At 30.7% G+C, this 23,720-nt stretch overlaps 3 protein-coding genes and 1 long non-coding RNA gene across 6 annotated transcripts; 2 read left to right on the top strand and 2 right to left on the bottom strand.

Annotated features, from left to right (window-relative positions):
* Nucleotides 1-313: 313 nt before the first annotated feature.
* LOC119600633 (helicase ARIP4) lies at nucleotides 314-6,666 on the bottom strand. Its single transcript, XM_037951011.1, has 7 exons — nucleotides 3,667-6,666; nucleotides 2,911-3,551; nucleotides 2,646-2,844; nucleotides 2,103-2,586; nucleotides 1,910-2,042; nucleotides 1,569-1,841; nucleotides 314-1,500 (listed from the first exon to the last, which is right to left on the bottom strand). Exons 1-7 carry the CDS (start codon nucleotides 6,033-6,035, stop codon nucleotides 572-574), a joined length of 5,028 nt encoding a protein of 1,675 aa, XP_037806939.1. The 5' UTR covers nucleotides 6,036-6,666; the 3' UTR covers nucleotides 314-571.
* A 1,033-nt stretch (nucleotides 6,667-7,699) lies between these two features.
* LOC119600648 lies at nucleotides 7,700-22,149 on the bottom strand. Of its 2 annotated transcripts, XR_005231159.1 has the most exons (4): nucleotides 22,018-22,149; nucleotides 12,822-13,027; nucleotides 11,679-11,933; nucleotides 7,700-8,028 (listed from the first exon to the last, which is right to left on the bottom strand). It is a non-coding gene; the product is annotated as an uncharacterized LOC119600648 (long non-coding RNA). The 2 variants fall into 2 exon arrangements; XR_005231158.1 differs by lacking the exon at nucleotides 12,822-13,027 and having other exon boundaries at nucleotides 22,018-22,142.
* LOC119600647 (beta-1,4-glucuronyltransferase 1) lies at nucleotides 9,217-12,337 on the top strand. Its single transcript, XM_037951035.1, has 5 exons — nucleotides 9,217-9,555; nucleotides 9,666-10,018; nucleotides 10,126-11,135; nucleotides 11,444-11,600; nucleotides 11,749-12,337. The coding sequence occupies exons 2-5, from the start codon at nucleotides 10,016-10,018 to the stop codon at nucleotides 11,956-11,958; spliced, it is 1,380 nt and encodes a 459-aa protein (XP_037806963.1). The 5' UTR covers nucleotides 9,217-9,555; nucleotides 9,666-10,015; the 3' UTR covers nucleotides 11,959-12,337.
* LOC119600646 (muscle LIM protein Mlp84B) lies at nucleotides 14,215-23,642 on the top strand. 2 transcript variants are annotated; one of them, XM_037951034.1, is made up of 9 exons: nucleotides 14,215-14,497; nucleotides 14,626-14,755; nucleotides 14,890-15,049; nucleotides 19,648-19,777; nucleotides 20,275-20,371; nucleotides 20,499-20,583; nucleotides 22,048-22,344; nucleotides 22,414-22,734; nucleotides 22,794-23,642. In XM_037951034.1, the coding sequence occupies exons 2-9, from the start codon at nucleotides 14,641-14,643 to the stop codon at nucleotides 23,062-23,064; spliced, it is 1,476 nt and encodes a 491-aa protein (XP_037806962.1). In that variant the 5' UTR covers nucleotides 14,215-14,497; nucleotides 14,626-14,640; the 3' UTR covers nucleotides 23,065-23,642. The 2 variants fall into 2 exon arrangements, with proteins under 2 accessions (XP_037806962.1, XP_037806961.1); XM_037951033.1 differs by lacking the exons at nucleotides 20,275-20,371; nucleotides 20,499-20,583 and adding exons at nucleotides 19,856-19,952; nucleotides 20,700-20,796.
* The last annotated feature ends 78 nt before the right edge of the window (nucleotides 23,643-23,720 follow it).

The following is a 23,720-nucleotide window of genomic DNA, read 5'->3' as shown; positions in this document are numbered from 1 at the left end:
GTTTATTAGGAATTCAGATCGTAGTACTCCTGGATTCTGTTTATGACAAAGAATTCTTCTTATCCAACAAGAGATTTTGCTTGGCAATATTAACCTATGTTGCCGCTATACCAATAAGGAACACTGATGAGTTGACAGTTAAAAGTATCCACAATTTTATACGCCTTGCAAACCGAGCAGCTCTTTACCCCAGAATGCAATAATACCAAGGTGTGGAAAAGTCACCAAGATAACATGCCCCGGGGGGTAATTTTTATGAAAGTCCAACTTGAGCGCGCACAGTTTCATTAAATACTTTTTTTATATTTTAAAATTATTTTTTTTTTGTTTAATTTTATTAATTTAATTTCAATTATTACTAAGCTAGGTATTTGTTTGAATGTATTCTTAATATTATATTCATATTCATTATAATATTATTTTTTCCTTCTTTTTTTTTTCATTAAAGTAAAATTTTTATAAATTTATTTATAAATTGTAAATTGTTGTATGTTTCAAACGCGTGTATGAGTTGTGTGGGGAAATGTATGATCCTATATAACGATATACATAGGAATTTAAAATCTTACTATTATGGATGATATTGTTGCCAGGGATGGGAGTTTGTTTGCACTTTGGCATGATGGGAATGTGAGTGAGGTTGAGCTGCAAGCGGTGGATATGTGCTATGCATCAAATGAGGATTCTCATTTGACGCTTGGGTAGGCGTTGTTAACATAAATGTCGACCATTGCGGATAATATGATCCATAGAAATCTGAAAGCGATGGAGGATGTGAGGTTGCTGCTGTTTGTGGATTTGTTGCAGGTGGAGGAGGGGGTGGGGGATGAACGACGGGTGCAATGTTTGTATGTGACGAACTACTGCTGGTCGGATGATAACGGGCGCTTTGTTGCTGAGATCCATAAGATGAGTAGTCTGTATACTGTGGGGTTTGTGGATAGGAATTGTATGAATTTAAATCGCCGGCTCGTACGGCTGTATAATGTGCGGCTGTATTGCGTAATGTTGGATGTTGTGTGTAAGCATATGTTGGATGTTGGCTGTAAGCGGTTGGTGGTTGGGAATGCATTATCTGCGATGGCGTATGAGTTGGTGCTTGTGTTTGAATCTGTAGAGGATTTTGTTGCAAATGTTGTTGTGGTTGTTCGTTTAGAGTTTGAGTATGAGAAACATGCGTAGTATTCTGCTGCTGTTGTGGTTGTGTTTGCACAGTTTGAGCTGGTTGTTGTTGTTGCTGTTGAATCTGTGTTGTCTGTTGTCGCTGACTAAAATGTAGTGATGTACTTTGTTCTTGAGTATCATTGTTTGGTCTAATCATTAGATTCGATTTTGATTTGTTTTCTGTTTCTACTGATGTATTATTGTTGCTATAAACATTTGTTTCTACATTAGAAGAACTATTAAATAGATTCAATTGATTGGATGTTTCCTTTGGAGCATCATCATTTTGATTAACATTTCCATTATTTACCAAACTGTTAAGCTTTAAATCGGCTTCTATAAAAAGAGAGAGTTAAAGTATGATAACAAGACTTAACGGATTATTTTAAGAAATCAATAAATACCTTTGCTGGCAGGTGATAATGCACTATCAGTTTCGGATTTGTCAGTCTTTGGCGACTCTTTCGACGATGTAGTTTCCGATTCTCCGGTTATATCGATGACATCACTTTTCTCTGTTGTCGCAACATTCGGTTTGTTTAGTGTCCTTATAGCTATTATTTTTCCACTATCTAGTTGCATGTAAATGCCTTTGGCCGACTTCAGTACCATAACTCTTTGGCCAGCCTTGATAATAATTTTTGATTTATTGCTTGAATTTGTTGGTATGACAACATCTAAGTGAAATAATGCATAAAAATGATTAGTTTAAAAGTTCTTAAATAATACAAAAGTATTTTAGTACCAAGTGGCAATGACATTTCTTGGGCCGTCATTCCTTGCTTTTGCCATACTTCTGCAGGTATCCATCTAGTAGTTCTTAGGCCGCTGCTATTCTTTTGCGTTGTTTGACTTCTGGGCGCCTGTATTGGGCGAACCTGTTAAAATTTAACAATTAAAAGTTGTGAATCTATTGAAAAGTTTGTGGTGTAGCATACCGAAGCAACTGGTCTGGTAATTAATGAACCATCTTTGCGCACCGTCTGATATTGGATCCTGCTGGAGTTTGAATAAATTGTTGTCTTTGCTGAAGTCTTCTTTTGCATTTCATAGCTACGATGTGCCATTCTCTTCTCGGCCTGCGATAGTTTATCATTTTTTCGATCAATCAATAGACTTTCGTGGAAGAATGGTTCTTTGGTTAAACATGTTTTGTAATCGGTTAAAATCAATTTCATTATTGTATCCGTGTAGGAATCCAAAGGTTTTATATATTCAAAAGTGTTTGTTTTTTCATCGTCATCATCGTAATCGTAACAGAGATTTGTAACATCCTTAATGGAAAGGTGAGCATCGGGATTGCACTCGTCGACTACACGATCAGACATGCCCTGTTTTTTTATTTGCCGATCATATATTTTCTTTTCCAAACATCTGTCCATAACTAAACGATATATAAAACAAGCTCTTCGCTGACCATACCTTTTTTGAACAAATGGAAAATTAGTAAATAATCTAAACAGTATTTTGTTGGAATTTACCTATAAATACGATAAATAGCTTGCGTATCATGACAAGGATTCCAACTTGCATCAAATATTATTACTCTATTAGCTCCTACTAGATTGATACCCAACGAACCAGCCTTTGTTGAAATAAGGAACAACTTAACATTTGTATTCGAATTGAATTCATTGACAAACTTTTCTCTTTCTTGAGAAGTTGTTGAACCATCTAAACCTATTATAATATTCACAAAGAAATTGTTATTACTTTATAAAAGACTTCTTTTTGTTGCTCACTTACGAAAGTAATGTTTGTTATATGTCCAATTAGAATCTTCACCAGGAATACGATTGGCTTGCAGGAATTTTTCAATAAGATTTAATGTTAGTAAACTTTGACTAAACAATAAGACACGATCACCTATGCGAACGCTTTCGTTGAGAATACAGAAAAATATTTCCATTTTAGGAGAATTTGAAATTAGACCAGGTTCATATTTCTTCATAAATTTCATCGCCCAGTCGTAAGTGATCTTTTCAGAGCCCTTTTTTTGTTCGACATCATTGATTTCAGATGCTCCAATTGAACTACTAAAATGACTATCCGTTTCCGATCTATCATTATCAGTTGATGTGCTCTGCTTCTCGCTTTTTTCATCTTTATTTAAAGGAATACTTTTGTCCATGTCTATGTCAGTTTCAATAGTTCGAATTTCATTCGTATCCAAATCGACTATTTCTGAAGATGAATTGTGCGAATCGTCTGTATTACTTGTTTCGTTTTGCTTCAGCATGCAGCCCACATAGTTGGGTTGCAAAGGGCGACCCATGTTACTCATCATAGTGGGGTAGGAAAAATATGATGATTGCATGTCTTGATTGTAGGGGACATTATTTAGAGTAGGATTTTCAAATTGATTCATTTCTGAAAAAAGTGATGGCCTAAAGAAAGGTATAAATAAGTATTATTAGAAAACACTTATGTAAAGGACACAAACTTTTCTTATAAAGCTTTAACAGTGATTAACTAGAGTTATGAGAAACCTTATATACATACCCCTGAAAGCTGTTATCTTTTGGGGTTGATGTTGAAACTGCCTGTGATACTGCTTGTGTTGTTTCATTTATATCAGTTTGATTTTGCAGTTTTTGATTGCCAGTTTCTGAATCGTGCACAGATGATTTTAAGAGCGACTGATACGATTGTGTGTGAGACGGAGTCACAGGTGTCTCAGGGTTAAGAGGAAGGCATGTAGTAACAGTTGCAGGAGTATTGGCAGGCACGGGCGGTGGGAAGCCATTTTTATTTACACTTGATGAAATCGGAATCTCATCGACTTCTTCAATGTCCCAATCTAGACCAGAATCGGCCATCTTCATAGCATCGTACAAAACATCTGGATGATTCCAAATTTTACAGCATACTGCAAACGCCTTAAGTGGATTGGGAACGTTCTTTGTACGTACAATGTCATTCATGAATGTGTCATACAGTTGTTTCTGCAACTCAGACATTCGAGTAAGAATCACAAATTCCTGCTTCTCCGGCAAAGATAGCTGCAATACGGTATGCGATCTCCTCTGGACAAAGCCCACAAGTAGCGAGTGCAATACATGTGCTCTATAGCGCATTAGTTTTATGTCGTCCGGGGTAGAATCTATGCAGAGTCCATTCTGTATGGGTCTTTCAAACATGTTGCAAAATTCGGTTCTTGTACCCAAATAGTTGGGACGTACAAAATCCACCATGCACCAATACTCCAGTAAATTATTTTGCAAGGGGTATCCCGTTAAAACAATCCGTCGACGAGTTCCTATTTGCTTAAGAGCCTGAGAAATGCCGGCCTGAGCATTTTTTATCCTATGACCCTCATCACATATTATTAGATCAGGCCCCGGTTTTACTAAAGCTTCGTACACCTCATCCATGACCCGACTACGAGATTCGGGAAAACTGTCATTTGTATTTTGAAATTTTTTACTGCGCCTTTTTCCGGTCGTACTAAGCTTAAGCGCTAATAGACGATATAGTTCATAGCCAATCAGTAATACACCACCTCTTTCCTTCCATTGCAGAATAATTTTGGCTCTAGCTGTTAGAGTCTTTTGTTGATCATTAAGTACAAAGACGTCAAACTGACGAGGTCTTATGTAATCAGGATTGTCGGAGTGTTTTGGTATCCACATGTCGAATTCAGCGTACCAATTTTGTAAGGTGTTAATAGGCATTACGCATACCACATGTTTGGAAGGGGTATACCTTAGGAATATATCACAAAAACAAACCACTTGCAGAGTTTTGCCCAGACCCATTGAATGCGCCAAAATACAACCAAATCCACCAGAAGTTTTAAAACGTTTAATCGATTCGATAATATTATCGAAAAGAAAACGTACTCCTCCTATTTGATGGGGTTTAATAGTGCGGGCTATTTGTGGTGCTATAAAAATGTCTTCTTCGTCCTCGGGATGGCCAACATTGATAACAACTCTTCCCAGGTGATCGGGAACATTGAACTCATCTTTGACATGCATGCCACTATTATTGGGATCATCATTTTCGTTGTCTTCTTCGAGATCTGCTTCATCATCCGACAACACAATACAATCATCGTCATCTGAGCTGTCTTCTATGGTGACAACTTCAGCCGGCACACTATCTTCCTTTTCGTCAGCACTCTTCACCGCATCAGTATCTGTTTCCGTACTCTCAAATGATTGACTGGTAGCAGTTTGTTCTAACTTTAAATCGTTTTGTTCGGGAACTTTATGTAAGCTGGCCTTTTTCTGCACCGGTATAAGGTCAGAGGGATCTCTGACCCTGTGCTCGTTAACAAATCGATCAAAGTGGGTGAGAACCGCTTCTCTCTGTTGATATTCTCTAAGCAGTTTTTGCTGCTCGGCTACACGAGCCAAACGTTCAGACTCTTCATGCTGAGCCCTTAACGTGTTTGTATCCAATTGATTGGTGTCCATGACTTCTCGAATATTTTTTCTCAAGTTGGACTTTTTCTTTTCCTCTGCTAATTGGCAAAGTTGTTGCTTTTTGGCCAAATGACTGTTGTCAACATTGGGTTCCACAGGCGATTTACGCTTCTGGCTTTCGGACATATCTGTTGGTGGATATGTTGGGGGTAGTTCGACATCTGCAGGAATTTCTCGTTTCAACAGTGAAGCAGGATTAGCGGATGTGGGAGTACAATCAAGTGTATCTGTGTTTGCCGGGGTAACATCAAAATAACTACCGTTATTGGTTGACATTTTGGAATCTTTTATTGTCTCCTCGTTTAAAGGATCAGCAATAGGAAACTCATGCAAATTTGTTGTCGGCTGATTAAATGCCTCCTGTTGTTTTAAAACCTCTGCCATTGGATTATTAACAGGATTATTAGCCACCATATAATTTAATTTGTCCAAATTATCCATGTTTAGTTCTTTAACACTTAGATTTCAAAATACTCTACTCTACTGTGTATTTCAATCTTTAGCATTTACAGTGTAATTTTAGTAATTCCTTTTAATTCTTGGACTCGATTTACACAATTTTTCAGTGGTCCTATTTTTTTCTTTCAATTATGTACATACAAACTAGTGTATGGCAACTACGAGATACAGATTTATTCATTACAAGGGTGAGGCGTGTAGATAATAATACGATATTCACTCCATTTTCATTTGAAATTATCCCAATTTTACACAATTAACAATTTTCAACATACTTTTATTTCATATAAACTAATTAATTTTCAAGTGAACAAACTTGCAAATTGCATGAAAAACTATCAACATTCTTCACAGATACATATTGACTACTTTATGATACAGACTTTTTCTCTGCAAAATTTTGTTGTTCACACCTTTTGATTAAATACAACTATTTCAGTTTTTCACTTAACTATTTTTTTATTATCTTAATTGTATTTTCTTTTAAAGATTTTGCCTTAATAACTAATATAAAAGTTTATTTTTGACATATTTTTATTTATTTTCTGTAATTTACAATTCTCTTGTATATTCAAACAACACTATAATACAATACAATCAAATAGCCAAGTATTTTTATGTCAACACACAAGTTAGCAATTCGAAAATACTTGGATGTCTACGCGAAGGTTGGCATCGCCAAAAGAACATAAGATATTTGACATTTTATTTAATTCAAATAGAAAGTATCTGAAAGATATTTTATAGGTAAAAATATATGGTTAACGGATTGGTGTATTTTAGACTTATTTTTTAAAACGAAAGTTTAAACATAGTTTAGAAGAATAAACAAAAACTATTTGCATGTAATATACCAATTACATTAAAATTTGTTGTTTTTTGAAGTATAATATTTGCCAGTTTCTGTAAAACTCTATTATATAAAAATTGCTTAAAATATTTTTTCTAAACCTGGCCTTTGAATTAAAATTTTATTTTTTTCATTAATAAGTAAACAAGGTTTGTTAAATGAACCTTGTAAGTAAATAAGTATTTTTGTTACGATACGAGAAGTTGAAGTCAACGTACGATACGTTTGGGTAATGATTATCTTAAAAGAAAACAAAACAGAATGACTCTTATACTGAGAAATTTCAAATTAATAAGACGACTCAAATATTAAATACAGAAAAAATTATAAATTATTAATAACCGACTACTCAAATGATAAAAATACAATTTAAAACAATAATTAAATAAAGATATGTGTTAAGATGTATAAACTATCACTCATAACGATTGATATGGTAAAATTTGTTTTATGCTTAGATTCTTTTTTCATTGCACAATTCTGAAATTAATTACACACTTTTCCAAAACATTGTGTTTATCTAACAGATAAAACCATACAATAACATAATCCGGTGGTTCTTCATTGAGGTCCAGACCTAAAAATTATGTTACTTGTATGAAATTCGTCTATAAATCCACTGGACAAAGTGCAGCCTGCCACATATTCCTTCGAAATATTCACAATTCCATAAATATTATCACTATCGAGTATTTTCTTTAATACACATAACAATTACGAAATTAATTCAATTTTCGATTAGAATGGTATTCTATTATAAACTCCTTATTACTGTTTTCATTTTAAGAGTTTTATTGATTATATTAATAGTTATAGATATAGTTTTTTAGATATAATTTAACTTAATAAATACAAATTTTACAGAGCGTTTTTCATTGTTTACAAAAAGAAAATTAAAAAGGCATTTCTAAGGGCATTTTTAACGTTTTATATCATCATTCCAAATTTTAAGATTTTTACAACAAACATTTTCTCTTCCAGCAATAACAGTAACAATGACGGTGACGACTGCAACGACAGTACAGCTTGACGTGACTGTGAGAACAACAATAGTATGGCGAACACAAAGAGTAGTAGGAATCATGGAAGCAACAAGAGATGTATGTGTCACACATTGTGCTGGAACTGTAGTAAACAATTTATATATTAGGATTTTAGAATCTTTTAAATTTTGTAATTTCTCTGGAATGGTTATATTCTGTTAAAATTGTGCACTTAATTCGTTTTAACTACTTAAATTTGGTATTAAAAACTTTCAATAGTGTTAAGAACCAATTAGCAATCAAACAATTCCATAGGGGTTACTCCGTATTTTAATTCAAAAGCTAAGCTTCAGCAAAACATTTAAATCGAGCTATATAGTAACCCCCATTTTGTATTAAAAAATAATTTGAATTTATTTTCAATTTGTTAAGATATTTTTTCAAAATTTTAAACCAAATTTTTGATTTTGGTAAATAAAAGTTGGATAAATTTAAAAATTGGAATAAGTGGAATATATATTAAGAATCAAAGTAACCCAATAACAATATTTGTATATAAAATTAACTTACATATTGATAAACAATTGCTAAACTGTAAATATTCTTTGCTTACAGCCGAAACGTTATCTTTAATCCACAATACACTTACTACTAATCTTTAAAATTTGGAATTTTCTTAAGCTCAACTGGAAATTCATTGATATATGCAAGTATATTGCCATAGCAACAATAGAAATTATTGATATAACTGAACATAACCTATATTACAAGATAATTGCCAAAAAACATGCCAATTAGGAAATCATATACCTACACGTGAACAATAAACAAACTTTGAGCTTAGTAGGTCAGGATATTTTACAGAATTTGCATGAAATTGAGATATCACGTGCCATTGTAGGTGGTGGAGATATCAGTTACATTTTCTATATATTCTTAAGAGTAATTTATTTAATTTTGAACTTGTATTTTATATTTATAAAAATGTTAGGTTATAACGAAATTTTTTGGAATTAATATTGATTATTATAAATTTAGGAAAAATATATGCATGGAAATCTAGTAAGAAGAGGTTTCTCTGTAATTTCTTACAAAGTTTCTTAAATTAGAATAAATTAATTTATAGAAATATTACGAATATATTTTGATACTACAGGACACATTGAAAATGGTATTATAAGTAATAACTAGTAGGTATTTAGTATTAAATTTTGCAAATGTACGAATATAGAAATGAAGTTTACATCCCTTGGAATAAATACATATTTAACATTCCTTATTCATCCCTGCTTTCAGAGTAAGCAATTTAAACTACAAGGGTATATGCATATTGGGAGTGTTTCATTTCATTCGTTTCATATATACAAAGGATAGCAGAGGATATTTCATTACAAAGAAGTAAAAGTCAAAGCAAGTGTCAGTAAAAATTAATTAAAAAGAAAAAAATGTCAAGTGAAAAACTAACATTATAATTAAATATAATAGATTTTCTTTAAACATTTCTACAAGTTAAAATAATTATAACAAAATTGTGAAACCATTTTATAAAATACATAAGAAAATAACTAATATGTTGTCCAACCCTTAAAAATAAAAACTTATAAACATTGCAGCAAAAATATTCCTTTTTAAAGGGTGCTATTAAAAACTCTAGGATATTAAATAATTTGTTAAAAAACTATAATTCTTAAAAAATGTTGTGTATTATAAAAATAAATTGTTTTATATCCTAAAAATATTCAACAGTTTACAAAAAGTTATGAATTAAAAATGTCCCAGATTGGTAGTGCAACAGATGTCCTGCACTATTTTTCTTAAGAACTTTTATAATATACAATCGTCTAGATAATGCTGCCTGTTTTGGAATTCTTAAAATTGTGCAACAATATTATAGTTTTTTATTTATGTTGTATTATAAATATTGGTCCTAGAAAATTAATTGCATTTTGACAATTTTAATAATATTCCTAAATCAGAAACGTACAAAGTTTTAAGTATAAGTATATGTATGTATAAGTGGAACTATTTTGTAAGCGCTTTTTAAGAAATGGTCCTTCTATATATACAAACTCATAAGTCTGCAGTTTAATAGAGTTCAAAGTTCAATAAGGAAAAGGGGAGAAATAAATATGGTAAGGCATGACATTTAGTCATGAGATTATAAACATCAAAGTCAATTTGGCGATTTGAATTCTCTGTATTTATATAATGTATAATGTAGGATCTTTTATCTTTGCAGATTATTAAAAAATATTTATCCGTAAAAACCTCATCTATTGTTCTATTGGCTGGTAATTTATTATGGTCCCTACATTTGTATTTATCAAGCAACTGTAATACAACAACTACAACTGGATCACATCATTTTATTAAAAATATTTCGGCAGCCCATATAGCCTCTCTGAAAGCGGGTCGTTTATATAGCAATTCTAGTAACTATCGCCTGAATAAAGACCCTCCAACAAATGGTGTCAAAAAATCAGAGTCATCGGGATTGGCCTTTGAAAATGTAGCACTCAATTTGGGTCGATGGGACAATCAGCGTGTATATAAACTATTTGATTTTGCACTAATCGGTGATACCTATGAAGAGTCGTCACTAAGCGGTCTAGTATGTTTAGCCACCCAGACCTCGGTCGAGCGTTTACTGTCTGTGGCAGAGGTCGCCAAAAAGTGGTTGGGACCGATATCTGTTGCAGTTTTTGTTTCAGGCAGCGAAGAATTCACTATACTGAAACACTATGTTACCTATCTAAGACTCTGCTTTGATTTTGTACGCACAAATGTAACTTTTCATTTGGCCTTTCCTCATGATCGCAAGCCAAAACATGAAACAGCCGACTCCTATAAACTGCTACAAATGTTCGATTGTCGAAATCCTCAAAAGACCCTGCACAGCATGTTACAAATGCGATCGACAGAGACCATACGTTGGCGATCACGCAATCTATATCCACAAAATCATTTGCGCAACTTTGCGCGCAAAGGCTGTCAAACAAAATATGTGTTTCTCACAGATGTCGACATAGTACCGAGCAATAATATTGTGCCATTGCTAAATGAATTTCTTGCTACGGCCAGATGTGCGACGGGTCTATGTGCTTACGTCATACCCACATTAGAAATTGATGATCGCGTGCGATTTCCATCCAGTAAAACCGAACTACTGCGGCTGGTGAAGAGAGGTTTGGCAAGGCCTTTCCATGAAAAAGTCTTCATCTACAATCAATATGCTACAAATTTTTCAAGGTGTGAAAAAACATACATATGTAGATATTTATATTTGTATATATGTAGTTATTGTAGATTTTAGTGCAGTTGTATGTGCGAGCTATTAATATACCATATGTATAATTATTTTTCTATTTATTCATTATGAATCACACAGTCTTTATTTGTTTGTTTGTTTGACCGTCTGTCTGTATGCCCATATTGTCCGTCTTACGACATACCATCCTCCGTCTCCTCCTTGTTTGTTTTCTTTGATTACATTTTCGTTTTTCAGTTTGTTTTTATAATTTTTCTTATTTACCCGTATTTTTCTTCTTTTTTTACAGTTGGCTTGCCAACAGTCACACAGATGACCAACTGATCGCCATTAGTCACCAAGTGACAAATTATGAGTTTTTTTATGAACCTTTCTATGTGGCTTTGGACAATGTGCCCCCGCACGATGAACGTTTCGTGGGCTATGGTTTTACAAGAAATTCACAGGTTTAATATTAATAACGATAATAATTGCATATTTAATAAATTTTATTTCTTTCTTTTCTTTATGTCTAATAAACTTACCCCCTTGCCTTGGCAACGATTTGTCCATTTCAATTTTAATGTTGGCGTTTGTGTGTGTTTCTGATTGAAGGTCTACGAGATGTATGTTTCTGGTTACTCATTTTATGTCTTGACTCCTGTATTCACCTGTCATTGGGGTTTACAAAAGAAAAATGCTCGTCCATCGTGGCGCGAACAGCAGAATACCTTTAATAGTAAACGCTTTGAGATTTTCAAAAAAGAAATCTTTGCTCGTTATAAAAAGCCATTACATTCCTACGATCAGAAAAAACATGGATGATATTGATTAATAATACTATTTCTTCATACATATATTATTGTAATCATATTGATTTTACATGTAACGTATTTAGTTATAGATAAAAGTAAGTATGTATGAGTATTGGTGGATATTTTCTAAATATCGAAAGGAATATTTAATAACTTTTGATACGAAAAAGTGCATAAAACCATATCTTCTATAATGAAAATCTATCACTCTTAAGTACATACTTAATACAATAACTATTTTGTACATATATATACATACATATTTAGCTACATATTGCTCATTTGCAACAAAAGAATCTTAACTCAATATATTTATAGTTTTTAAATAAGTATTAAAATGTAATATTTTTTTTCTTCAAATAAGTTACTAAAAATATTTTTATGAACAATCTTTTGCCTAAAATTAAATACTAAGTTTAGTTGTCTTGTTTTTGTACAATTTGTATAAGATATTTGTTTTTTTACCTAAATTTCGTAAAATATATAAAAGTACTTTTTGCAATTAAGTAAAAACTGTAATAAATAATACAAATATCATATAATTTTAAGAGTACACTATGAATAATGCTTTTTAAATTTAATGCAAATTTAAAGAAAATTTTATATTATAAGTAACAAAATGTTTTGGTTTTGGTTTTAGTTTTGTTTAACCCATTTGTAGAATAAAGACTTATAAGGTTATTTCTTTAAGGTTCCTAAATTTTAGTCATGCTACGTTTGTTTTAAGTTAGTATGTATTTAACTGCTCATTATTGTTTTTTTCTTTAATAAATATTTATAAAATAAATAATTTTTATTGATTTAATCTTAAAATTTATTTGTCATGGAAGTTGTATGTAATCTTTTTATATACCTTAACCCATAATTACCTACCGCGAGTCCCTCCGACAATAACAATCTTTACTCTTCGTGTATTTCTGTACATTCCGATCTCTGTCTATAGTATAAATAGAGATGCTCGCAATCGTTCTTGAGCTAGGATAAAAGTTCTGTAGAAGTGTGAGAGACTCCTTGGTAGGTTCTAAAATACCGCAGATAGGAACTAGTTTTTTTACTGCAAATCGTTTGTTTAGAAGTTTCTGTAACAAGATAGTAAAGCCTTAAATCAATGCTGTAACATTTATCAATGATTTCAGTTCAAAACTATCAGTTTCGAAACAACAAATCTTAAAACTACTTCTAGGGAAGCTTTAGAACCGGTCGCAAAGATGTTGTTTTGAAATTAGTATTCATATACTCTGGACAACGGTACCACTAGGACCCAAGTGAATCGGTCAAATGGCCGACTGCCTAAATAACCTACTCTGGATCCTTATTCGTTTTAAAGATAATCAAGTTATGTCCATTCTTCTGTCTATATGATGAAAACAAAATAGGACCTAAACGAGAGGAGCTCTCTATAGATATTTGAAATTGGGCAAAATCGGTCCACATTTATGCAAGGAAAAATCTTAGTCCTTTTTTTTGCTTGCAAATCAATTGATTAATTCTATACAATTCTTCATATATTGATGATCAAATAAAAAAAAAAAAAAACATTGAAAATTTTCTGTTTTTTTTCACTTAATAAACACAAATAATAATTAATTAAGGAAAAAATAAGTAATTGTTAAAAAGAAAAAAATCAAATTAATTTATACATGCATCGAAAAATTTAAAGTATCTTTTCGCATTTTAAATCCATATTGGTAGCACCAAACGTATGCATTCTAAATATACATATAGTATATAAAAATCGTATAAATTTATATACATATATAGAGATATATGTAGAAATAAAAGTATATGATGTATACATACATAAATATTTTTTTAATACAAAAATGAGTGTTTATTATTAAAAATAGATTTGTTATTTATAACAAATAACAAAAAATATTAAAAATTAAGCAACAACTAGTGGAAGATGAAAAAAAAAAACAAACAAAAAATACTAAGAGAATACGGGCGGGCAGCAGTTACATTTAAAATTCTTCCGCATTAAATCTTTATACGTAATAAAATAACAAAATATTGTATCAAATCTCTTCATTTTTACACAAAAATATTGGAGAAAAAATCAACAGAGACGCAACCTACTCCATACTCCAAATGTTGTAGGAAAAATTTAGTTTGATTTGCCAGGCGGGGGAGGCTAAGGGTGTTGGGTGCTGAGTGTTGGGATGGATGCTTTCTCAAAGTTTTGAATTGAATATCATCAGAAGATACAGAAAATGTTTTCTCATGAGAATAAAGTAAATGAAAGTGGTAAAGAGCTCCGTGTGCATTTTTCTAAAATGTTCGTTTGCTCGTACAAAGAATCTGTGGCAGTGGGGAGCAGAGATATCGAGAGACCGACCAACCAAGTGAAATTTGGTGAATGAAGGGAATTTTTTTGTTGCCTGCTTGCTTGGAAAATGTGTGTCTCTCTCTCTTTCTATACATCTTTTTCTAATGTTGTATCTATTATGTGTTGTGCCGTGTGCAGTATGAAATAAAGACTACCTGCGCTGAGTATCAGTGAAGTTCATTTTAAATCGGTATTTTTCACGTAGTGGTACCTCAGTGCGGTAAAGTGAAATATTTTTTTAAATATAAAATAATAATTTTGATTCAAATAGAATTTTGAAATTTGAATTCATTCACCCTTTTAGTGAAACTATATAATAATTGTTTTTAATTCTTAATTCATACATAGATTTAAACAAACAAAATGCCTTTCACTCCCGTCGAAACTCCAAAGTGCCCCAAGTGCGGCAAATCCGTATACGCTGCCGAAGAACGCGTTGCCGGAGGATACAAATACCACAAGACCTGCTTCAAATGTGGTATGTGATCAAATTGTTTAATTACACATTTAAAATTGTTTAAAAGAAAAATAAAACTAATGAACGAACGAATGAACCAATAAAATAGAATGTGCTTAAAGTGAAACTAACCTAAAAATTTATTTATTCCTTAGGAATGTGCAACAAAGCTCTTGACTCCACAAACTGCACAGAACACGAAAAGGAATTGTTCTGCAAAAATTGCCATGCCCGCAAATACGGACCTAAGGGTTACGGTTTCGGTGGCGGTGCTGGTTGCCTTTCCATGGACACTGGTGCTCATTTGAACAGAGAGTAAGTTAAAAAATCAAATAAAACAGTTTATAACTTTAAAACTTTAAAAAACAAGTCAGTTAGTTAGTTACTTAACCCTTAAAAAGTCCTCAGAAAGAAAAAAAAACATAACTATATATACTTATACATACATATATTTTACTATGTATATAAGTAACTATGTAAATATTGCCAAAATTCTCTATATATATATTAAAAAATATATATGTATGTATGTAAGTATCTATGTATGTACAAGTACAAAGTGCACTCACTCACTGACACACTCTTCTACAGATGTATGTATATGAATCATACGTAAATATGACAAACTATTTAATAAATTCAAACAAAAGTGCAAATGTGTATGATGAGATCAGTGAAACTTTTAAATATTATCCATAAAATGTACCGTTATTTACATAGATACTACACAAAATACTACATATATACCTATATACATAACAAAACACACACACACGTACATATACAAAAACACATACACACAATTCTTTTTTTTAATATTACACTCACCACCACTACTATGACAGCCGCAAGTTGTTATTTATTTATTTAATTATTTATGTACATATATAACTGTGTCACCGTTTATTTTTAATTACATTTTTTCCGTTTTTGTTTCGACATTTTTTTTTGTTAAAAAAAACAAAAACAAAAATTTAAAAAAAGAAAAGAAAAAGTACATGCATACGTATGAAAACACATACACACATTTCTTTCATTTTGTGCAACAAAAATATATATATGTATAAGATGTATACGATATTGTTATTATAATTATTATTTATTTATCTATCAATCAATCTATCTATCTATCACTATTTGTATACGAAATTGCTTATTAGCATTTACTACTCTTTAAACTATTGCTATTTCTTCTTTTAACTTTGAAAGTTTTATTTAGTTTTGTTTTTAATTTAATTGAAATTATTTGTATTTATGTTTGTAGTATATGTATGTAATTAGTTAGTTTAATATTTAGTTAGTTTAGCTTTTAGTTTTATTTAGTACATATTATTATCACAAAAAAAAAAAAAAAAAAACAAAAAAAGAAACACATACTAAGTTAATTTTTCGTATTATCACAGCAACTAAATTACTTACTGGCGAATTCTATAGACGCAACAACGATGGAATTCAGGATTTGATCTGTTTCAGTTTCAAAATGTTATGTTTCAGTTAGTCCATTTGTTGTTAACAACTACTACTACTACTCCAATACTACTACTACTACTTCTACCACCTTCTACTCTACCGTTGTTCCCTCTATGTACAATATCTAAAGAAATACCAAAGAAAAAAAAACAGAACAGAACATACGAAGTGGTATTCTTCTCTCTTATATACATTTAAATATATAATTTATTTTTTTGTTTTGTTTTTATTTACATCACTTTTTGTATTTTTTTTATAATTATCATTAATTTAATCTTCTTTGTTTTGTTTGTAATAATCTTTTTTTGCATTAGATGTGATGATAATGATGTGTTTGTTGTCTGTCCAAGCAAAAAAATTTTATGTAGTCTTGTTACAAATTAAAAGTAATTACTATTATTTTATAATTTTATAATTATTTTATTAATTTGCGTCTTTTTTATAAAATAATGAAAACTATACATATAAATATATACATATATTTTTGTTATGAAATGAAATTGTCAAATAAAATAGACTTCTATGAAAAAAACACACACACACAAAACAAAAAAACCAAAATGTAATTGTAATTAATTGATTTTATTTGTTTAAATGTAAAACAAAAGATAAACGGTGAGAAAAACATAAACTTGAAGTTGTCATATATATACTACTACTACTTACTAATTATACTACTATTAATACTACTAAATACAAAAATATTAAAAAAAGAATCGCATGGCTTAGCCAAACAAATTTAAAAAAAAAATAACTTTAACCAAAACAACATATTAATATAAATACATGTAAACATTTGTAATTAATACTTAATGTAGTGCAAAAATAATAATTTATAACAAAACAGCTTTATAACAAAACAAAAAACTTTTTACAAAACAAAATAACTACAACATTCATTCACTTATAACTCTATCACAACACTGGTGTACACTATACTTTCGCTTTTTAGAAAAATGTCCATTGCAGTATTTGGCATTTTTCCTTAAAATTTTTATGAAAATTGAAATATTTTTAAACAAACATTAACTGCTAGAAAGCCAAATTATATTACTTATATTAATTACTTTAAATATTAATTTAAAATTTAAAAAAAATATAGAAATGTTTAAAAAAACATATTCAAACTTCGATAAAAAAAACTTTATCGTTTATGGTTCCTAAAACTAAACGGTTATTGTTTCAAAAAGTTGTTGCTTAATTCAATAGTTTGAATGAGATTTTGAGTTCATTCTCTGTGTAGTTGAAATCCAAGAAGAAATGTTAAAAAGTTTTGTGAAAAAGTGCACATTTCTCTATCAAAATATAGTCACCTAAACGTATGATCAATATTAATTATAAATAATATCAATCATAGGTTCAGTTGATGAGAAGCAGACATTAAAAAGTGAGAAAAGAAACAATTAATGTAAACAAAACATACAAAAAAGGCATGTCAAACAGTCTGATAGGAATTGTTCGATCGAACTTATTTTAAACAGATTTCAACTTCTTTCTTCTTCTTGCTATTTCTTCGTTAATTTTCCAATAGAAGTTATTTTAAATAGATTCTAACTTGTTTTCCAGTTTTTTTTTATGACAATTTTACCACTACGTATGAGTAATATTTAACATACAAAATGTATATCAATTATACGTTAACATAATGAGAATCATACTTAAATGAATACAGGCGTGTCAAAACATTATGTCTGTCCGTTCGTAATATTTTCAATTTCGTAGTTAATAGTCCATCAGATTAAAAAAAAACTGTTATTATATCCTTCATCTTTGTGATGGTATTTATAAGTTTGTCTTTCCCTTAGCAATTTCTATAATTTTGCGATCCCGTACAGTATACAGTATATAGTTAGGGAAGTATTTAGCTATGTCCGTATGTTTGTTGAAATCAAGTTCATGAAGATCCCAGATACCTTTCTTTAGAGATAGATTTCAAGAAGTGATATGAGCAAAATTACCAAAATGTCACAATTTTTTCGAAAGTTCCTTTCATTTCATATACATATAGGAATGTGTTCATACATGTATCCGAAATTATGTTTGGTTAGAGATTAGCTCAAAAATATATAGATTTGAAAATGAGTAAATAGAAGACAATTGAAATACTGTTTGTTTGATATTATGGGGCCTGTCAAAGAATTACATTCCGATCGAAAGTGGAATTATTGTCTTATTATATTTCTTCAGAAATACATTTTTGTGTAATTATTGCTTTTTATAAAATTTAGTCAATATATTAACTAAATAACTATTCCAATTTCGATCGGGTTAAAGTTCTGTTGACCGCCCTGTATATTGAAATTTCAATTAGAATTGTTATTTTCTCTATTTCAATTCAAAATATTGTAATGATATTAGAACATGGCATGTGAATCTTTAAAATATTCGCAAGAATAAATCTGAATCATGTATGAATACAAAAGAGTAAAGTTTTTATATATAAAGAATAACTTTCTGAGCTAATAAGTAATATGAAATTGTCTATCTGATTGACCATCCATGTGAACTTTTGAACAAAGTACGCTTTTGAATTTTCAAGATACACATGATTTAGTTAATAGCAAGGAAGAAATGTATTGGATCTGTAATATTTAGTGGTCCCCAAAACATCATAGAGAAAATTCGACCCTAGACTAGAAGTAGCAGAATTTCATTCAGAAATTTTCATATTTCAAAGAGAAAAATAAACTTAACAGCACTTCTATATCACCTTAGTACGTTGAACTGAACATAGACACTATTTAACTTATTGCGAAATATTTATTCGTCCAAGAAAAGTCTATCCAAGAAAAGTTTTAGTTTTCTGTAAACATTTTAAAACAATATTGGAAACGAAAAAAAGAGATAACTGGAAGAGAAGATATATGCTTAATTGACCTTGGCCTATATATAAGATATCTGCCGAAAAGGGCGCTATTATATATTATACATACATATGTTAGGTTGTTGAGGCAGCCGGCCAGTGACTTGGGTCCGGATAATGGTCTTGTTGTGATATATATACACATATATAAATATATCTAGCAGAATTCAATGCACATTGAATAAATATATCGCTCATTTGCATTTAAATAAAATCCGATATTTTTTAACTAATTACCACAAAATATCCATCTGAACGATGATTTTTGTAAAAGTTATTTGCTTTACTATATACTATTTTAAGTTATTACATTTTAGTTGCAAATGAGTAATATTAATTCCTATTAGAATATGAACTCTATTAAATACTGTAAGATTGATCCCTAAATTTGAAGTCTAGTTCTGAGACTTTGATATGAGATCTTTTTTAAAAACACCTTATCATAATTAAATTACACGCAAATGTTTATTGAAGTTTAAAGCATATAACAAAGAACAATTTTACCAACATCTGGTTCGATAACTAACGATCAATTTTATACGATTTTCTAATAAAATAAATTTTCTTTTATTTATTTTAGAGAAATTGATGGCGTACGCAATGGTGCTCGTCTTGAACCTAAAAAAATTGCTAAAGCTCCAGAAGGTATGGGTTGTCCCCGTTGCGGTGGTTACGTTTACGCCGCCGAACAAATGTTGGCCAGAGGCAGAGTAAGTAATTTCAAATTGACATACATATATTATTTAAACAAAAACTAAAGAAAATTAAAACCAAAAAACACAAAAAAGGGTTATCACAGAAGATGTTTCAAATGTTTGCTCTGCAATCGTACATTGGATTCAACAATGCATTGTGATGGTCCCGATAAGGAAATCTATTGCAGAGGTAGACAAAATTTGTATATTTTACAGTCGGTTTATTTGGTATTTGTTACTCGTTTACATGTTAATGTGTAAAACTCTAAAGAATGTTTTTATTTTCTTATGTGTAACTTGTGTGTGATAACCCGTTTCAGGTGTTTAGTTAGTAAATAAAAACAAGTTTAGTTAAATGGAACAAGATCATGTGTGTGTTTTAAAAAATAATTATGAATCATTTTTAGTATGTAATACATATTTGTTTATATGTTTGTGGTGTTTGTTTTTTAATTGTTTTTTTTTTTTTTTTTGTATTATTCTCCTTGTTTTTTGTTGCTACCGATTACTAGGCTTGGCATAAAGAGTGTTTCAAATGCGGTAACTGCGCCAAGGGTTTAGATTCCATTTTATGCTGTGAAGGACCTGACAAAAATATTTATTGCAAATGTAAGTAAATTTGGAATTGCAAAAGTAGGGATAAGCAAAAAGGAGGGATTTGTTTGACTTTACACTAACACTCTGTGTTTTATATGTGTGTTTTAACATGGTGTTTTGTGTCTTTTTTTAAATTTAGCTTGTTATGCTAAAAAGTTCGGTCCAAAAGGTTACGGCTATGGCCAAGGCGGTGGCGCCCTCCAATCTGACTGTTATGCCAATGGGTAAGTGTTTGTAATAATATATTTTATATGTCTATATGTCTGTCCCTGTCTGTAATGTGTACAAACTCTTTGAAATAAACAAATCTTTTATATTAAAAACCTAACTACATTTAAAGGTTGTTACGCTCAAAGATTTGGTACCAGAGGTTATGGTCATATAGGCATGTCATCATTAGGTCTAATGTCTGATATAAAAGATGTTGAATGGCAAAGGTATAGTTTGGTTATAAAAATTTATATTTTCCACTGATCATACTCTAAATGTGTACCTACTAAATATTTACTATATACACAGGAATGTGTTATATGTATCCACAAAGTAGATATTTAGATACAAATATTCCAAAACTTATGTGTGAATGTATAAGTGAATTTCTAAATGTATCACATTATTCATTGTCTACAGAAATCTATGTGGGAGAACTAAACATTTTTTTTGTTATCCATCTAATTTTCTATTAAAAAAAATTATTTATACATATTTGTATATTATACATTTGTATGTACAAACACATATGAAGTGATGCCTATATACATGTGTAGATAATTGCTATAATAAATTTAGATTTTATTTATATGTACCAATTCGAATATAAACAAATCGAAATCTTATATAATTTAGAAAAATCGTCAATAATAACAAATGTGTATAATATGTTTTAAAAAAATACACAATTCGTAAATGTTTACCTTTGAATGTATCTCGTAAATTGGTTTTTTGTTTATTAAGGTGTTTTTATTTACTCTGTTTTTCAGTATAAAACTAAAATGCTGAGAATTTAAAAAAGTTTTCTCTAACATTTAATATTAACGGCAGCGCAATATATCGAGGAACAATATGCATAACTCTCTATCTTAGAATTGCTGGCAAAATATTTAGCAAACTAGCTCACATCTTTTATTTACATTTTACAGAAACCCCATTGAATTCTGGGGGTTTACTCTGTAATTCGATTTGAAAGCAAACATTTTCGAATTTGTATGTTAAATATATTGTGTTTGTAAAGATTTTTATTTCGAATCGAAATACGCAGTCCCAGGTGAATCGTTTGAAACATTTTGCAACATATCTATTAGATTTCGAATTTTGATAAAATTTAAATCAGCGACGTCTAAACTATGAAATATATTGTTTGTCATTAGGTTTTTATTTGTTCTTTAGAGGATCATCAAGCAAAATCGTTAAATTATTGCAGTTATTTTAAAATAATCTTTTGTTCCAATAGTAAATGACCTTTTTTCATGTTATACAAAATCAATGTATTTAGTCATGTCATGATCAATTTGTTTAAACAATGTAAAAACAAAAACAATATAGTATACTCCTCTATACATATTCAACCTTATTCTGCATTTCAAATCTAAATGCAGAATAGGAATGATTGTTAAACTGCCTTATAAAACATATTATTATAAAATAATATATGTACTTACCTTTAACTTTTACATCTGACAAAATTGTAGTGATATGGCTCCCCGTACAGCTGCTATTGATGTTAGCAAAATTCAAGCTCGTCCCGGTGAGGGTTGCCCACGCTGTGGTGGTGTAGTCTTTGCTGCTGAACAAGTACTTTCTAAGGGCCGTGAATGGCACAGAAAGTGCTTCAAGTGCAGGGATTGTACCAAGACTTTGGATTCGATCATTGCTTGTGATGGTCCCGATAAGGAAGTTTACTGCAGAACTTGCTATGGCAAGAAATGGGGTCCTCATGGCTATGGTTTTGCCTGTGGATCTGGATTTTTGCAAACTGATGGTTTGACGTAAGTTTTTCTACTTTTATATGACAATTGTTGTGATGTGTGATGTAAAAATTTTTATAAATTCCTTAGTGAGGAGCAAATTATTGCCAACCGTCCCTTCGCAGCCCCTGATACTACATCAATTAAGGCTCCCGAAGGTGAGGGTTGTCCTCGTTGTGGTGGTGCCGTCTTTGCCGCCGAACAACAATTGTCCAAGAGCAGAATGTGGCATAAGAAATGTTTCAACTGTAGCCAATGCCACCGTCCTTTGGACTCTATGTTGGCTTGTGATGGTCCCGATAAGGAAATCTACTGCAAGGCTTGTTATGGCAAAAACTTTGGACCTAAAGGCTTTGGTTACGGCCACACCCCAACCTTGGTATCTACCACTGGCGAATCTACCATTCAATAGTAAGTGTCCAATTTTCTTTTGTTTATGCAGAAAATTAACTTATATCATATTTTTTTAGTCCTGATGGTAAACCTTTGACTGGCGCCCGTTCATCTGGTGGCTGCCCTCGCTGTGGATTCGCTGTCTTTGCTGCCGAACAAATGATCAGCAAGAGCCGTATCTGGCACAAGAGATGTTTCCACTGTGCCGATTGTCGGAAATCATTGGACTCGACCAACTTGAACGATGGTCCCGATGGTGATATATATTGCAGAGCTTGTTATGGTCGTAACTTTGGTCCCAAAGGTGTTGGTTATGGTCTAGGTGCCGGTACTTTGACTATGGCTTAAGCGTTACACAACAATAATAATATGAAAAAAAAAACATTTCCATTCAAATCAAATCGCCTACCACAAAAATACCACTACAACGACGAAAAAAACGTAAAATTAAAATGATAAAAAGAAACGAAATAATGAAAAGTAGTAGATTTAAAATAAAACTTTTAATTAAACGAACAAACGATACAAACAAAATGATAATACAAAAAATAATTAATCGTATTGTAAATCTACACCAACATTAAACAAATGGAAGTTACGACCCCTATTTAACGAACGCTTATACAATATATATTGAAATTCTTGTTGAGGAACATTTTAGTAACAAACAAACGATCATTGCGAAATATATATGTATAATGTATATATACATCATATATATATGATTATTATTATTTTTTTTATATATTTTATACATATTCATAGTTTACTATAGAAACAAACCTGATTATAAAAGCAAAAAAAAAAAAATGCATACATACATTTATAGTTAAGCATTAAAGCATAAGAATGTGAGAATAATGAAAAATGAACAAAAAGAAAAAATTAAGAAATGTTTATCGAATATGAGACAATTACAAACAAAATACTAGAATTATTACATTATTATTTACTATTGTTTTATATACATACATAATATATGTGTAAGTAAAATCAATGAAGTG

The sequence above is a fragment of the Lucilia sericata genome, unplaced genomic scaffold, assembly GCF_015586225.1.
Source record: "Lucilia sericata isolate MDLA Ls3-8-SP2 unplaced genomic scaffold, ASM1558622v1 Contig000118F_arrow, whole genome shotgun sequence".
Classification (NCBI taxonomy): Eukaryota; Metazoa; Arthropoda; class Insecta; order Diptera; family Calliphoridae; genus Lucilia; species Lucilia sericata.
Note: the sequence above shows the minus strand (reverse complement) of the source record. Positions and strands in the feature narration are given on the sequence as shown.